The sequence below is a fragment of the Malus domestica genome, chromosome 01, assembly GCF_042453785.1.
Source record: "Malus domestica chromosome 01, GDT2T_hap1".
Lineage (NCBI taxonomy): Eukaryota > Viridiplantae > Streptophyta > Magnoliopsida > Rosales > Rosaceae > Malus > Malus domestica.
This window is the reverse complement of record NC_091661.1, coordinates 26,891,908-26,909,318: the sequence shown is the minus strand read 5'-3', so window position 1 is coordinate 26,909,318 and position 17,411 is coordinate 26,891,908. Positions and strand designations below refer to the sequence as shown.

At 36.4% G+C, this 17,411-nt stretch overlaps 1 protein-coding gene and 1 long non-coding RNA gene across 4 annotated transcripts; one reads left to right on the top strand and one right to left on the bottom strand.

The window, feature by feature from the left end:
• Positions 1-1,792: 1,792 nt before the first annotated feature.
• LOC139194821 (uncharacterized) lies at positions 1,793-17,100 on the top strand. Of its 2 annotated transcripts, none has more exons than XR_011579601.1 (2): positions 1,793-3,902; positions 16,861-17,100. It is a non-coding gene; the product is annotated as an uncharacterized lncRNA (long non-coding RNA). The 2 variants fall into 2 exon arrangements; XR_011579600.1 differs by lacking the exon at positions 16,861-17,100 and adding an exon at positions 8,117-8,270.
• On the bottom strand, positions 4,040-6,929 carry LOC103438003 (uncharacterized). 2 transcript variants are annotated; one of them, XM_008376539.4, is made up of 6 exons: positions 6,869-6,929; positions 6,566-6,663; positions 6,251-6,472; positions 5,837-6,149; positions 4,678-4,798; positions 4,040-4,532 (listed from the first exon to the last, which is right to left on the bottom strand). In XM_008376539.4, the coding sequence occupies exons 2-5, from the start codon at positions 6,655-6,657 to the stop codon at positions 4,721-4,723; spliced, it is 705 nt and encodes a 234-aa protein (XP_008374761.2). In that variant the 5' UTR covers positions 6,658-6,663; positions 6,869-6,929; the 3' UTR covers positions 4,040-4,532; positions 4,678-4,720. The 2 variants fall into 2 exon arrangements, with proteins under 2 accessions (XP_008374761.2, XP_008374769.2); XM_008376547.4 differs by having other exon boundaries at positions 6,566-6,660; positions 6,869-6,916.
• Positions 17,101-17,411: the final 311 nt, after the last annotated feature.

Genomic DNA, 17,411 nt, shown 5'->3' with positions numbered 1-17,411 from the left:
GTCATTCTATCTAGGAAAAATATGAAATCCAAACCTGAATGTCAAAGTAGGAGAGAAAATTACCTCCTCTTTCTTTTTTTTTTTTTTTTTTTTTTTAATATGTGCCTTATCTCAATAAGTGAACCATGCAAGTGAAAGACCTAATTGAGAAATGCTCACGTGGCATCGCACTAGGTAAAACCAGTTTGATTTTCACACTCATTTAGTGACATCTGTATATAACTATTAAATTTATTTAATTATTTATATTCACTGTTCGGTTTGGTTTTAAACGGTTCTACCAACATAAGAACTGCAACCGGTATGAACGGTTCGGTCCGGTTTTTGAACCTACGTTGATTTTTTTTTGTCAACACGATTTTTAATGGTTTATTTTGTAGCGGTTCAATTTAATTTCGCAGTTCAATCAAGTATATCTGAAATCAAAGTAGCTGGCTTCTTTAATAAAGGAGCTTTTTTATTTATTTTTAGGTTTTTATCACAAATGGTCCCTGAAATTGACTCTCACCATCAATATGGTCTCTGAAATTGAAAATCGATCAATGTAGTCCCTGAAAATAGGTGTCGCAAATCAATGTGGTCCGTCCACCACAATTATATTAAAAATTATGTGAAATGTTGATGTGGCACATAAATGGGCCACATAAGTATTATTTTTTTTAATCACAACTAGTCCTTGAAATTGACTTGCGACATCAAAATGGTCTCTAAAATTGACTCGAGACATCAAAATGGTCCCTTAAATTTAAAAATCGACCAATGTAGTCACGCAAGTAAGTCTCTCAAATTAATGTAGTTATTCCGTCACAATTCTATAGATAAAAAAAAATATTATGTGTTGATGTGACATATAAATATGTCACACAAGTCTAATTCAATTAAAAAAAATTACAAATAGGTTAATAATTTAATAATTAATAAAAATGTTGTCAACCCAAAAACCTAGTCCCCCAATCACCTCTGATCTCAGTTCACATTCCTCTACCTCCATCTATGGTAGCATTTGCTGTCTATTCTCTAAAAGAAATCTTAATACACCCATATTTACACACTTTGACATCCTTCACCTAATTGGACCTAGATCGAGATTACCTTTGGTGACAACTTGGATTGGTGACGATTTCTGTGACATCACTGTTAATATTTAGACGATTAACATCCTCACAACCTTAATATTGGATAGCTTGTTGGGCGCTTCCCTGGTGGTCTGGTGACACAGGGAACAAGGAGATCTGCCTTGAAATAATAAGGTTTTAACAAAGGTGCATCTATTGTTGGTTAAAAATTATTTCCAAACCCCCTCTTAGACCTTGGTTAAGTCTTGTGCATTTGAGAATTTATTAAAGGATATCTCTTTGGAATAGGCCCTATCATAAGAAGAAAAAAAATCTATTGTGGAAAAAATATTTAGACAAATTTTTAATTAATTATTAAATTATTAAACCCATATCAGTACATAATATTTTTTTTTATATAGAATTGGGGCAGAATGGCAGAATGACCATATTGATTTGCAACACCTATTTTCAGGGACTATATTAATCGATTTTCAATTTCAGGGATCATTTGTAATAAAACCCCGTAAATCTTGTGGGGCTCATTTACGTCACATCAACACTGAACAGAATTGTGACGAAATGACCACATTGATTTGATACATCTATTTTCAAGAATTACATTGATTGATTTTCAATTTCAGAAATCATTTATAATAAAACCCCTTTATTTTTTAATACATACTATATTTTCTACCTCCGTGCTTGCCTTGAATTCAAGATGAAGATGAGTTTTATAGGACTCTGGTGTTTGGTGCTGTTGCGCATTAAATAGCCATTGGTTTGTTTGTCAGGGCAAATCCTATTTATATGGCTCCGTTTAACTTCGCTGCAAAACTTCGGTATTATTTAGCCGGGTTCTCAAAATACGCTAAAACTGAAAGCATTGCGTCTTTCCCCAACCCTTCTCTGGAGATCTGCCTGTGCGGCCATCGTCTCTCCAACTGAAAGTATTGCTTCTTCTCTAACTGAAAGGAGTTTTATCTTTTATTGTTTAATACATATATATTTTCAACCTCCGTGCTTGCCTTGAATTCAAGATGAAGATGAGTTTTATACGACTCCGGTGTTTGGTGCTATTATATGTTAATAGCCACCGGATAATTTATTAGGGCAAGCCTATTTATACGGCTCTGTTTCTGCTCCAAAACCTCGGTATTATTTAGTCGGTTCTCAAAATACGCTAAAACTGAAAGCATTGCTTCTCCTTCTCTGGCCAGCTTCTCCCAAGTGAAGGTATTGCTTCTTCTCCTACTTCTTTCTCTTTGGATTGATTTCACAAATTCTTATCACTGCCTTTTGGGTTTTCTTCTTCGCCATCACCAAAAACTTGGTCTTTTTACTGCAGACTCCTTCAAAACTTTTATTTTTGGATAAAATGCTTGCTTTATTCATGGGTATTTGAGCTTCCTGCCTTTCTGGGTTCTAATTAAGTGAATCTTCATCTAATTTGATATGGGTTTTCTTTGGTTTTGCTATTTGTGGAGCTTTTAATCTGGTTCTTGTAGTATGAGAAATTGAGAGGTGGATTTTTGTTGGATTGAATGGTTCATCAATGCCGGATCAAAGATGCTTATCAGATATGCCTATCCCTAAATTTTGTCTGTTTAAAGATTAACACTTTTTTTTTCTTCTGTTTTTCTTTAGTTTTTTCCTTTTTGCCATTTTCTTGCCTTGAAAGATGAAGATGAGTTTTATAGTTGGCTTCTTGAAAGAGGAGTTTTATAGGAAGTTTTCTGGCTTCTTTCGTAAAAGGAGTTTCTTAGAAAAAGTATCCAGCAAATCAAAGGAGTTGGCTTCATTTTTCAAAGCTTTTTTAGCAATTATCTTGCATGGTTGCGACGACATGGGTTGTGTGGTAGAAGTGAAATCTGTTCATGGGTCGGCGTTAAAATCCGAGCCTTCGGACCAGAACTTGCTGGACGTGTTGAACCATGTAGCTCGTGCCTATTCGAAATGCTCGGATTTCGGCACAGGTCGTCGTGATGAAATGCCGCAGAGGAAAATATTTGACGGTGACAGAGAGCGGTTTGTTCCTTTATGGGTTTAAGTTCTTTTGCGATATGGTGGGATAAATTTGCTTATTCTGGGATTGTGTTGAATTGGGGAAAATAGAGGTTGTTGTAGGAGGCGTCAAGTCTGATACCTTTGCGAGATCTCCTTTTTTGTTTTCTTGGATCAAAGATATTATTATGTACACGAGTGAGCTTAGCTTTTACTGCCTTTTCATGTTATGCTACGTATAAATTAGCATTTCGATTGGAAAACATTAGTAATATTTTTTTTCTCGTTATTGTTGATGTAGATTTTTGCTCTCAGGAGACAAAATTTAAATTGAGGATCTTCATTATTTTAATGTTGTATTTTCTTTATTATTTGTTATTTTTCAAATTTTTATCTATAAAATTAAAATATTACTAATGTTTCCTATTTTTAAAGGTTTTGAGTTCGAAACAGATTGGATGTCTTTTTTGTTATCTGCTTTTTAAGTTTATACCGTTAGTGCACCAAAACTAAGTTTAAAGTTAATGCACCAAAATTAAGTTTGTTTGTTTGATTGGGTATGAGTGTTTGCTATCTTCAAGGCTAGGAAACTAGCATGCAGTAGTATTATGATTATATATATATATATATATATATGATCTTTTATTTAAGTAAGAATCCGATACTAATTACAATTGAGAATAACATTCTTATAATACATGCTACAATTATAGAGATGTGTCCGAATTAATCAATTCTATTCCAACAAAAATGCTGAAAGAAGGAATTACGCCAATTTTGTATACACTCATCAGCGTCTCGAAAGCAGCCGGGAAGTAATCGTGAGCCACCATCGGACGCAGGGTAAGTTTTTTTTTGTTTTTTTTTTCTCTCTTTAAGGTGCTCATTGATTCATTCCTTGTTCTAGTTTTCTGTCCAAAATCCCAATAGAAACACAACACACCCTGAGTAGTATGATACGGGCCCGGCCTTGAGAATTTGAGGGCTTAGGCAAGCATTTGAAGTGGAGGCCCAGAATTCTCTAATTTTTTTCAATATAAAATGAGTATAAAAGATAAAAACATTTAATTAGATAACTAGACTCACTAAAAAAAATAAAAAACACAGCTTATGTTTTTAGACCTAGATCTAAAAGAATATTATGTCTTCATTCTTCCACAAGGCCGGGTTGGTATTTTACTTCTTTTGATCAAAGGTGACTTTCATTACAAACAACAAACTTTATAACACAGGCCCAAAAACAGAACAAAAAAAAACCACACAAACAAACGGCAGTGGGTCAACCAAACAAACCAAAAGAAGCCCAACCAAAAGTTGAGTCCCAAACAAAAAGAACGCCAAAAACAAGTGATACATCCAATATTACTGACTTTAGTGAACGTTACTCCATGAAAACTAGGTTCAGATGCCATTGAAGCCAGCAAATGATAACACCCAATAAGAGTCCTCCTCCTCCTCTTCTTTTCTTCTTTACTGTATCAATAAAATAATAATCGATATCATTAAAAAAAAAACTATTTTTAATCTCTATTTATTGTATCAATAAAATAATAATAGATATCATAAAAAAAACCTATGCAATCGGTGTTAATCTGCATAGACATATACGAGATATTACCTCAGTATTTCAGTCAAGAAGAAAATCCATGCTACTAGTCGTGTTAACTAGAAACTCGTACAAAATCGATCAGTCGAGTTGGAAACATTTTGGTCAGCTCGTTCTCGATTTCCTCTTCAGGCTGCATATGAATCAAATAATATGATAATATAAATAGGAAACTTTATTCTAATCCTTAGCAAAGAAAACTTTTAGACTAAAACTATAAAATCAAAATTTAATTTTAATACCTTGACACATTAATCACCTCATTTATTAATTATATTCTATTGTTTTAATTATTTCTCTTTTGCCACTCTATACTATAGTTTGGTGATATTCCTCTTCACTTGGAAGTGAAAGGTCTTAGGTTCGAATCTCGTGAATGACGAATTCGATACTAAATTAGGTTGTCCATTGTGTGGCTTAGCCGAACTCTTCCTCCCCTTAGTGCAAAAATATCGATGTACTCAAAAAATTGTTTCTCTTTTTTCTTCCTAATTTTAATGTATTAATTATATTTAATTATAATTATTATTTTCATTTCATTCATCATAATATATTTTGTTGTAAACATTTAGGTAAACTAATTTTTGTTATACAATATATTTCAATATACTTTGTCTTCTTTATTTAGGTACATTAATTCATTTAATATATTTTAGTACATCAATTTTGGTACAACACATTTAGGTACATTAATTCAATATAATACATTTCGGTGCATATATTTCGGTACATACATTTTAGTATATACATTTCGGTACAATTAGGTACATTAATTCAAGATGATACATTTCGGTATTAACATTTAGGTACATTAATTGAGTTTTTCAAGTTTGAAGAATGTTAAATAAAATTAATAAATTAAAAAAAAACTTTTTTGATAAAAAAAAAAATAAATGTGTATATTAACAAATTCAAATATTCTAATGGAAGACATTGGATAAAATACACATTAAATAATTTGAATTAAGAACACATCAAAGGACTATAATCAATAAGTAATTTAACACCAGGTTTTTATTTAATTTCAATATTTTTCAAGGATTAAAGCTAAAAACCCCTAATATAAAAACAAAAAAATTATAACATATGATTTAGATCACTTAATTTCTACTTTTCTAGTATTAGTAGTATTAATCAGTAATACACCTTGACAAGCAGAACAGAAGCATACCATGCGTGTTTTCGAATGCTGATAGATGTGATTAGCGGCATTCTTTGAGAAATGCAAGACACCCACGACGGTATTTTTGTATCCCGTTCCCTGCTGCGGCCCATAATTAAGCAGCGACTTGAAAGCGTCTTTATAAATAGATTGTTGGATCTGTGAATCAAAGTTAACCACTGTTGTGTCGAACTTTTCATACTCTCGTTCCCAAGTTTTCCTTCTGTTATCATTCAAGTGAAGTATAGCTCGGATTGGAAAACGAAATCGTTCGGTAGTTGATTGAAGCAGAGGATGATGGAACAACTTTTTGAATGTTATCCTGTTTTTTTAATTGAAGTAAAAATAAATGAAGTCATTACTACTATTAAGAAAAGAAAGATATTTAAAAATTTCGTAAATACTAATAAACTAAATCCTTACTTCCTGTTCTTGACCATCTCGATGAAATGTGTTAGCTCTGATTCTTCCGGGTTATTTCTAGGACGGAGCATGTCGCCAATTAAACGGATGAATTCTTCTCGGAATGTCACTGGCCAATTTGGTAAAGATTTTACCTTTGCTTCTCCACTTGTTAGAAAGATACATTTCGGATCCAAGGAGCCACGATCATTGTCACGTCCGTACAATTCTTGTAAAACAAACCTTGAGAATAAAAATAACAATTAGATGATATTCATTACCTATACAATAATCATAATCTAATTAAGATATCAAATTAGTGGTTGAATCACTCACCTGGTTATGTTCCGGCACTTAACACTGAGACGATCGCCATCCCATATAGATTCCAGACCATCTCTCTGTAGAATAGAGTCTAAAGATAACATACCCTGCTGTGAAATTAAAGCACAACATCCACCGTTACTTCATTTCATGTAAACTAAAACTACTGAACAATGGAGACTGGTGTTTGAACATGAAGAACAATAAACAACTATATGGACTTCTCAAAAAAATAAAAATATATGGCAACCACAGGATGTGGTCAATCAGATAAAAATATTAATATAACTTTGACGAAATGTATATAATTCATACTGAGTGATCTCGCGCGCAGAGAGTTGATTAAATTTATCACCCAAGAGGCAAGAGCCCCTTGTTCATCAGTCAGCCTTTTATACATTATTTCACCTCATTTATTAATTATATTTTAATGTTTTAATTAAGTAAATTTAGTAAAAAATCAATAAAAACTTTACTCTTTAAATATTCTTATCTTCATCAGGAATGTTACTTGAGTTTCAAGCCCATATAAATAGTTATGAAATTACTTTTTTGCCCCAAATTAAATCATAAAAAAGTCCATGATTATGGAAATGGATCCTCTCTGGATCCTTATGCTAGGGATCCCTACATCTCAGCCGTTCATCTTATATTGTACGGCTAGTTTTCGTCAGTTACTATTTGTGTTTAATTTTAAATAATAAAAATTAAATAATTTCTAACCGCACGATACACGATGAACCGTTGAGATGCGAGGATCCCTAGGATTCCCACATAATGGATCCAAAGAGGATCCATTTCCCATGATCATCTCTCCCAAAAATGCTTCTTTTATGCTCGTGAAGATAACTCAGATCTCTCTCTCTCTCTCTCATTGATGAATCAATACATATTTTCTTATGTGTCACTGTTGTTTAATATTTTCTCATTTAGGCACATTTATAGAATATAATTGAAGAAAGTTAAATAAAATACATTAATAAATTAACTTCTTTAATGGGGAACATTGAATAAAACACATTAGATAATAAAATAAAAATAGAATATGAATATGAATTAAAGTACACATCTATGGACTATAATCAATATGTAATCTAACAATAGATTATTTTATTAAATTGCAATCTTTTTAAGTGCTAAAGTTCAAAAACCCCTTTTTTTCTCTTATAATGTGTAATAACAATGTTGAATATTTACGTACAATTGCATTATTTATTGTTAGATAAATATTTACGTACAATTGCATTAATTATTCTTAAAGAGTAATTACATTTTATCTCCTCAGATTTGGATGCAATTATAACCTTATACATGTTTAAAACATTTCAACCCTATATATTTTGTTATTATTTCAAGGGATGTGCTATCCACACATCATTTTTTACTTCTCACACACCTTTTATTAATTTATGTCATTTGATCTTATTCAATTCATCTAATTCGACGGTCGAAAATTAAAAATGTATGTTAGAAGTAAAAAATGATGTGTGGATATCACATCTTTATTTCAATTGCAAGTCATCAATGGATTAAACATTGATTGGGCCGAAATGTAAATTCCAGATCCAGACAAGGCGACAAAGATCTTTTTAAGTACGATGGCTTCCTTGCGTCAACTACAGTTCACATGAAAGGACGTTGAAGTCTCACATCTCGAACAACATAACATTCTTTACAAATCTTTACACGTATTTATATTCTACGCTCCTTTTGACCACTGAGACTTGTTCTCCACGGAATTGTACATTCTATAGAGCACTTTGGATGGACTTGCAATGCAAGTAGGGTATCCACCGACGGTATAAATGTGGAGGAACATAAAACATTTTCTTTAACAAGAAACAGATTGAAAAAACACACACAACAGAAACAGATTAAGAGTTACAAAACTTACAAACGCTTTAAATGCGGCCCTATGAGAAGCCATTTCATAGATACAGCATCCTGGACGAAATATGTTTAGTACAATACATATTGCAGTTAAAGAAGAACAATAATCAATGACGAAAAATTCGCACATACTAGGTGCTTACCCAATGACCAAATATCTGATTTTGAACCATAAGGTATATCAGCAAGAAGCTCAGGACATATAGCTAGGAGTTCCGACAACCTGGATCAAGAGCTAATGATTCTTACTATATATAGATAACATACTCACATTTTAAAAATTTTTTTAGTCGAGCAATAGCGTTAGTAAGTTAGATGTCAGATTAGCCACTAATAGGGTTCGAACTCACGTCATCATGTAAGAACACTACACATTTCCACTACTGTGGTAAATTTTTCTCTTTGATCAACAAGAATAACCATGACTAAGACTTGTTCTCCTCTCCGCGATTAATGCTTGTTGCTTAAAATAATTGCCATGAATCCACAATTGGAAGCCCAGCAATAAAAATCTCTTTGGTTGTAGTAGTGGGCACGAAAATCTCATCGCCGCCACTAAATTTGTCGGTCAACTGTTACATCTCATCGATCTACCACTGAATTTCATTATATTAATCCATGCTTAATCTCATCAATTCTTGGCTGGACAAGCCGCTGTCATTCGAGTTCATAATAGCAATGAGAGATCAAGAGGGTAGGGTGTTGTTGTTTGAATTCGCATACAGAAGGAGAAAGAATGGAAAAATTGAAATTAGTTTATTTTCAATATTGAAATTAGTTTATTTTCAATTCAGGTCTTGTTTTTGGAACGTGCAAGTTGATTTTTTGGAATGGAGGAAGAAAGGTAGATTGGATTTCGACATGTTTTAATTGAAGCCCAAATTAGATACTGCATAAAAACAGAACCAGGAAACGGACACTGCATTGCAGTGTCTGAAGCAGGTATATTAATTTACAATAACAACAACAAAGCATTTTCCCACTAAATGGGAAAAATGTTGGTATATTAATTCAATATAATATATTTTGATATAGAAATTTAGATACATCAATTCATTTTATTATATTTTCGATACACTTATGTATTTACATATTTTTCTTATGTGTCAATGCAGTTTAATATTTTCTCATTTAGGCACATTTATAAAACATAATTGAAGAAAGTTAAATAAAATTAATAAATTCAAATGTGTATATTAATATGTTTATACCATATTTAGGGTCTCGTATTTAGACCTCGTATAAATACTCGAGGGACTTAAATGTAATTATGTAATAAAGGAAGGGGCAAATATGTAATTAGGGGAGGAGCCCTTATTCTATAAAAGGGCCTCCTGACCCTCACAAACCCTAAGCCTCTCCTATCTAGAGCAAAGCTTTCACACTCTCTCCCTCATAAATACTCTCAGAGGAATACAATCAGTGTGGACGTAGCCCAAACCTTGGGGTGAACCACGATACATTTTGTGTTATTTACATTTCATGCAGATTCACGGTCAGATTTACGTTGTTCCAAGACCTCCGATTTTGTGCATCAACATTTGGCGCCGTCTTTCATTTTTTTCCAACCATCGTAGATCTGTAGAAACCCAAACCCAGAGCACAAACATCTCAACGCTTTTAACAAGATACCTCATCCCAGCCAATCAAATGACTCCCCTCTTTCCTCTATGTCACGGGAAACCTCACTAAATGCGTGACAGAAGAGAGAGAGAGAGAGAGGTCAGGCGAAAAAGAGTGGTGGGTTTGGCCCAGATGCAGGTTTCGAATCTCTATACAAGCTCCCAAGTTTTGATTCAGTTGATAACTTTCTGCATAAAGTGGCTACAGTTAGGGGTAAACTAAGTTGATGATCAGCGGCCTGTTGAGGCTGCTGTTGCTGCCCTCGTTCTAGTCGTGCAGCACGATTCTTGCGGCAGTGCCAAAATTATTCAGCAACTAGCTCACAACAGCCAGAACCCGAATCCCACCTCAGGATCCGACCTGGAAACCGGCAGAACCCCAACCTTCTCCGAATTCTCCTTCGCCGGCCGATCGAACCGCGACTCGAGCTCACTGACTTGGTCGTTCAGGCTCTGCAGGAACAGCTCACCCCGAGCCTCTTCTCCTTCGTCAAATCATCCCGTACGAAAGACGTTGGACTCAACAGCTCCAGCCGTCTCGGAGTGAGAACCCGACAGAGCAGAGATAGCAGAGCCATGGAAGCGTTGACGAAGAATGAGCTGACAGTGGCGGTGGGGTTTGTTATCTTCACAGTCGTGATTTCTAGTGTCAGAGTCTGGACCGGTGAAATCCACGGCAGAGTTGATGTCTACGGCGACTCCGCCGTCGGACCCGAAGATCATGTTCTAGAAGGTGCTGAGTGGCAGAGACGATGCCCGAGAGTGACAGGTGGGATGCATGCCTGGCGCGACCTATCAGCAGCTTCCATGAGCACTGCAGCCATCTTGGGGGTGGTAGCTCAGGCGTTAAGTTCACTTATAATCACCCCAATGGCTTTTCTATCATCGGCGGTGTCACTGCTGGAATTTCGGGGTTCACTGGCCTCACCGGATTTATTGTTTACTTTTTTATCATGACCGTCACTTCAGTTGGATTCATTGCCAAGACGGAGTTTACAGTTCATTCATACTTTGATAGCTGGAGCCAGATTAGACTTAACGGCTTTCTGGGTGGGCTTTCGTCATTCGTGCTTTTCTAGACAGTCGCATATGACATTGTGCATATATTCTGAGGGATTATCTGCTACCTCTCGAATGTGGTGAGAACGTGCTCAAGCCAGGCCCTCATACTTAAGAAATCAGAGGTCCAGTGAAAAAAAAAAAGAAAAAAAAAAGCAAAAGTAAGAAAAAGAAAAAGACGGTTGACTAGAGATAATTGCGGGGAACTCGTGGACCATGCAGAAAAGAAGAAAAGGAAAAGTAGAAAGGAAAAGAAAAAGTAAAAGCAAAAGCTCCTACAACCATCTGTCATACCCACCTTATGCAGCAGTATTTTTTTGAATGATGTAATTTATTTTTCTTATCTTTTGGAGACATCTGTATAAACCCCATTAGAGGGTAGTAAAAAAAAAAGCCCAAAATAAATGGGCTGGCATGTTGTGGAGGGTGAAGGCCCATAAGCCCAAAATAGCACCAACCAAGTGACCAAAAGTACGCCTAGTACTCCACAATTATTCGGCAACCTGCCTCTATTATCATCAACCAGGTGACCAAAAGTACGCCCAATACTCTAAAATTATTCAGCAACCTGCCGCTATTACCACCAACCAGGTGATGAAATGTACAACCCGTACTCCAATATCATTTGGCAACTAGCCATTCATGCCACCAACCAGGTGATGAAATGTACAACCCGTACTCTCCTTCATGCCACCAACCAGGTGATTAAAAGTACGTCCAGTACTCCAAATTATACGTGAGCATTACTCATGTCATTCATACATAAACATTCATGAGCATCACTCATGAAAATCATACATAAACATTCATGACCATCATTCATGTCAAACATTCATAAGCATCACTCATGTTAACATTCATGACCATCACTCATGACAACATCCATGAGCATCACTCATGTCAATTAACATAAACATTCATGAGCATCACTCATGTCAAACAGCTTCAAAAGCTTCATTTACAGAGCTCTAGCTTCAAAAGCTTCATTTACAAAAGCTCCAGCTTCGAAAGCTTCATTTACAGAGCTCCAGCTCTAAAGCTTCACTTACAAAGCTTCAGTGCAGGGTATACAAATACCGCCTCCAAACAACTGCCACTTCGGCCCATACATGGATTCAATTTGAAGTTTCCAGCTAATAGACTCTATTGACCGAAGACTTGGGAGCCTACATTATGTACCATCTATTGGGCCTTAACTAGGACTCATGAAAAATACTTGGGGGACTTAGCCCATTTTTTATGTATTAAGGAGTGAGCTCTTATTCTATAAAAGGGACTCCCTCACTTTCATTAGAGAGCACCCATTATTCATGTACTGAGGAACGATCCCTTATTCTATAAAAGGGACTCCCTCACCATCATTAGAGAGCATCAACCCTAGCCCATCATTCATGTATTGAGGAGCGAGCCCTTATTCTATAAAAGGGACTCCCTCACCTTCAAACGCCGCAAGTCGAGCCAACCAAGGCAACATAAGCCACGAGCCGAGCAGCCTCGCAGCGTGTGCTATTTCTAGTTGAGCATCATTTCAGATTGAGCACTGCCTCATATCGAGCATCAGTTCAAGACAGCATCTAGTTACTTCGGCCCACACATGGACTAAATTTCAAGTCTCCAACCAAAAGACTCTCTTGACTGAAGACGTGGGGGACTACTGTTTATACCATATTTAGGGCCTCGTATTTAGACCTCGTATAAATACTCGGGGGACTTAAATGTAATTATGTAATAAAGGAAGGGGAAAATATGTAATTAGAGGATGCGCCCTTATTCAATAAAAGGGCATCCTCACCCTCACAAACCCTAAGCCTCTCCTATCTAGAGCAAAGCTCTCACACTCTCTCCCTCACAAATACTCTCAGAGAAATACAATCAGTGTGGACGTAGCCCAAACCTTGGGGTGAATCACGATACATTTTGTGTTATTTACATTTCATGCAGATTCATGGTCGGATTTACGTTGTTCCAAGACATCCGGTTTTGTGCATTAACATAATAAATTAAAATATTTAATGGGGAACATTGAATAAAACACATTAGATAATAAAATAAAAATAGAATATAAATACGAATTAAAGTACACATCTAGGGAATATAATCAATATTTAATCTAACTCTGGATTTTTTATGACGACCCGTCCCTAATTTTCCTATGTAATTTCTTCCCGCGTATGTGTATTGACGATTATGCCCTTAATGGCAATTGACGTGGACGTGCTTATTTTATTCCTTAATTATTTTCTCGCTCCGTAATTAAATTTCACGCGTTATTTCGAGATTACACGATTTTATCAGTGTAAGAAATATCTATTTAGGATGGGTTATGATTTCCTTTTACTGTAGGAAATCCAAAATAACCCTATCTTGTCTTTTATCCTATCCAACCCGTGCACCCCATTTCCCCTTTATTACCACTCACCAATCAACTCTCATCACTCACCAACCAATCCCATCTCTCCCTCATTTCTATTCACCAATCAAAAATCAGAAAAGGAAAAGTAAAAGATCTCTCTCTCTTTCCCGTATGCTCTCCCTCTCTGCAAATGCCTTGAATGAACCCTAAACTTCCCAGATCGCAAAAACTACACCATTGTACTCCCCTCATCTTCATGATCACAACCATGTTCATGAAACCCAGTTTGGACGAGTTTTGACTCGTTAACTCGGAAGGTCCGAACTTGGGCAAGTTGAGTTCAACATTATTTTGAACGAGTTAGGATTTTTTGAAGCTTGGGAAGGCTTCTACACAACATTCTAAGGGTCCTAGGCTTGTTTTAAAAGAAGGTCGACGTGAAATGACCGAGTCTTGACGAGTTCACTTTTGGCCAGAACTTTCGAGGCATTTTTCGACAACCTCTGTCCACTTTTTGGACCCCAAATAGGTATAACGCCATTCTTCATTTCATAAGCTTCAAATCCATATAAAGTGGGCTAAAAATGGATGAGAAATGAAGAAGATATGTTGATTTGAAAATTTTCCATAAACTAGCGAAAATTGAGTTGTAGACGGCGGCTCGCCGGAGAAGGAGACAGAATATTCTGTCAGAGTTGACGGAATATTCCTAACGGCGTCAGGTAACGCCGTTAACTTCCGTTAGCTTTTAACGGAATATTCCGTGGAATATTCCAAACGGCGTCAGTCACACTGACGGCACGTGCCAGTGCGTGGGGGCGTGTCTGGGCTGTGCCATAGCCGGCGAGTGGGGGCGCGTGCATGGAAGAAAATATCGATAATATCGGCGATATAATCGGTTTTTCCCTAAACCGATATTTTAAGTGGTATCCAAGGGGTTTTCGTCAAAATTTCGCGATAATATCGATAATATTGCGATATTATTGATATTATCACGAAATTTCAGAACTGTGCAAGTCGGAGACGAACGCCGGAGCTTCTACAGCTCCAGCCGACTGTAAAAGACCTCCTTCATCAGAACCTTGAAGGGGAACTGCGGATCGGCGGCGACTCGGGATCTCCACCCATTAAGAAACGTACCCAGAACTCCGAATCCCGAAATCGACGACGACGAGAGACATTGAAAGGGTGGTGGTGTGGAGCACCCGAGCCGGTGAGAACACCAGATCTCAATGCACCTTCTCGAAATACCGCAATAAAACGCGGTTTGAAAACAGCTGCATGCCGGATCTGAAAGATGAAGGAGGATGATCGCCGCTGGGGGTGGGTAGGAGGACATGGCCAGATCGGGAAAGGACGCAGGGGGAAAAGAAAAAACACAGGAGAAAGCAAAAAGAAAAACTGAAGAAGAAGAGAAAGAAGAAAAGACAGAGGAACGACGACATGGGTTTTGATAGACTCACCCACTACACTTGATCCTCCTGAGCCCAGCGTCATAGATGATGATCAGTTGGGTGGGTGGGTGGGGGTGGTTTCTCAGGTGGGGGTACCGAGATCTAGGGGAAGGGAGAGATAACGGAGGAGGGCGGAGGGGGTCGGACATGCGGAGAGTGAGCACTCGATCCTCCCAAGCCCAGCGTCATAGATGACGATCAGTTGGGTGGGTGGGTGGGGGTGGTTTCTTAGGTGGGGGTGCCGAGATCTAGAGGAATGGAGGGATAACGGAGGAGGGCAGAGAGGGTCGGACATGCGGAGAGTGAGGAATTTGAGAGAATATGGATGGAGAGAGAGAGAGGCGACTAAAAGGCAAAGTGGGAATAAAAGGGAAAGAGTCTGACGGCAATAGGGATTTTGATAGGTTATGAAGAAAGATGATGGGTTGGGATTTTTTGCATTTTTGGGAATTAAGTGGGACTCTTTCTTTGCAATTTTCTTAATGCCCATTTTGCATTTTGAAAATAAAATAAAATAAAATATTGTTTTCAATCACAATTTTACATAATTTAAGAGCATCTTCAATATAAATTTTAAATAAAACCCCCACAAACATATAATTCTTAAATAAAAAAATAAAGGGTAATAAGTCACTCATGTATCTTACCATGCAATGTATAAAGTGTAAAATATTGTACTAATTCATTATATATAAATGATTATGGTGTGTTTAGACTTCTTTCATTAATTACTACATATTTTCTACACTCACAATGTTTGTCAGCTCGCTATATAATCAACTTGATAATGTTAAATCCATCATGCAATGCATTTCCTTCCAATTTTTTGTGATAAACTAATAGATAATTGACTAAATAAACATCCTGCAAAGTTTCAATAAAAATTTCCAAGTTTTTCTTACAATTTCCGTGGTTTCCATGTAATTTTTATCGATATCGATATTATCCCGATATTTCCATCGATATTTCCGTGTTTTCGGACTACCGATATTTCTGATATTACCGATATTTTCTTCCTTGGGCGCGTGAGCCATCCAAAAATTATTTTAAAATTATGGGGATGTTCGTGACGTCGAGTAGGTCACGATGGTATATTTAAACCCTAGGTTTGAGCAAACTATGGGGGTTTTATTTAAGTTTATGTATATGTGCTTTAATTAATTCGATATTAGTTATTTCACATATAGGCGAAACTTATCCCGAGGACTTACGAGGCCAAGCTAGGCTCGAGGATTACGACCCATCGACGTACTTGTGAGTGAGCAGTTTATTTTTATACCTATACGTATTTATAGTTTCTAAAATTACATAGATGCTTCACTTTACGTATATGTTGCCAAGTACTGGATAATTGTGATAAATGCTGCTATATGGTTGAGATATACTTGTCATGACATTCATACATATATGTATACATGCTCATCCTGTTGCACCGGTGTTAGTACTCGCCCCAGGGCCAGGGCCAGTCCTTCACGTGTATGTTCATATCGCACTGTTCGCTCGTCTTGGATCCAAGTTAGGTGCTAGTCCTGTCGGGTAGATTTCATTAGGCAATCCGACTTGTATGTGATCGTGCTTCTGCACCAGCCTTCACGTGATCGTAGTACTAGAGCGTATTGATTTCACCCAGTCCTGTTTGTGTCAGATATTGTCTACTCGAACTCGTGTGTCAGCTTAGATGGATGAGTACTTCATTATATTGTTTATCACATGATTATACTACCGCAACATTGATTATATCATGTTTTGGCATACATATCATCATTTATATTTGGCTAGTATTGTGGATACATACTTACTTACGATGTACGTTCTCATTAAAGGAAACTATACTTGTTTTATGGTGAGGGGTTAGTATATTCAAAACTAAAGGTTTTCGTATAAGCTTTGCTTTGCTAACCCACTCAACTTTGTTTTTCGCCCCTCTAGGACCTAGATAGCTGTTCCTTCGTGGCACTCGAGGAATCTTGGTAGTTTATGACTTTAGCTTCGGCTTTTGATGTATAAACTTATCACCGTGTGTAATAAGTGTACTTTAGTTGCTTGACTACTCTTCGGTAGTTGTTCTGTCTTTAAGCTCTGAATAACTATAGTGGGTCACTCCCACGAATGTGCACTATATCACTATCTTTTATTTGAATTAGTTCTAGTTCGATTTAAATTTATTCACTTTTTACGTAACTTACCCCTATGGTTACGTCACTTCATAGTGATGGCCAACATGCTTCGACCTTCCCGGGTCGGGGTGTGTCATTTTTATTAAATTTCAATATTTTAAGGGCTAAAGTTCAAAAACCCCTTGTTTTGATCTTATAACGTGTAATACCAAGGTTGAATATTTACATACAATTGCATTAATTATTGTTAGATGAATGTTTATTTACTACACAAATATTAAAGGGTAATTACATTTTATCTCTTTAGATTTGGGTGCAATGATAACTTCATACATTTTAAAAACATTTCATCCTCATATTTTT

What these genes read in the sequence shown, in the direction of transcription:
- LOC103438003 (XM_008376539.4), bottom strand. Translation starts at nt 6,657, where the DNA reads ATGTTATCTTTAGACTCTATTCTACAGAGAGATGGTCTGGAATCTATA. An exon ending in AAGTGCCGGAACATAACCAG is followed by an intron (nt 6,473 to 6,565) that starts GTGAGTGATTCA and finishes TTTATTCTCAAG; the next exon opens with GTTTGTTTTACAAGAATTGT. An exon ending in AGCATTCGAAAACACGCATG is followed by an intron (nt 4,799 to 5,836) that starts GTATGCTTCTGT and finishes ATTCATATGCAG; the next exon opens with CCTGAAGAGGAAATCGAGAA.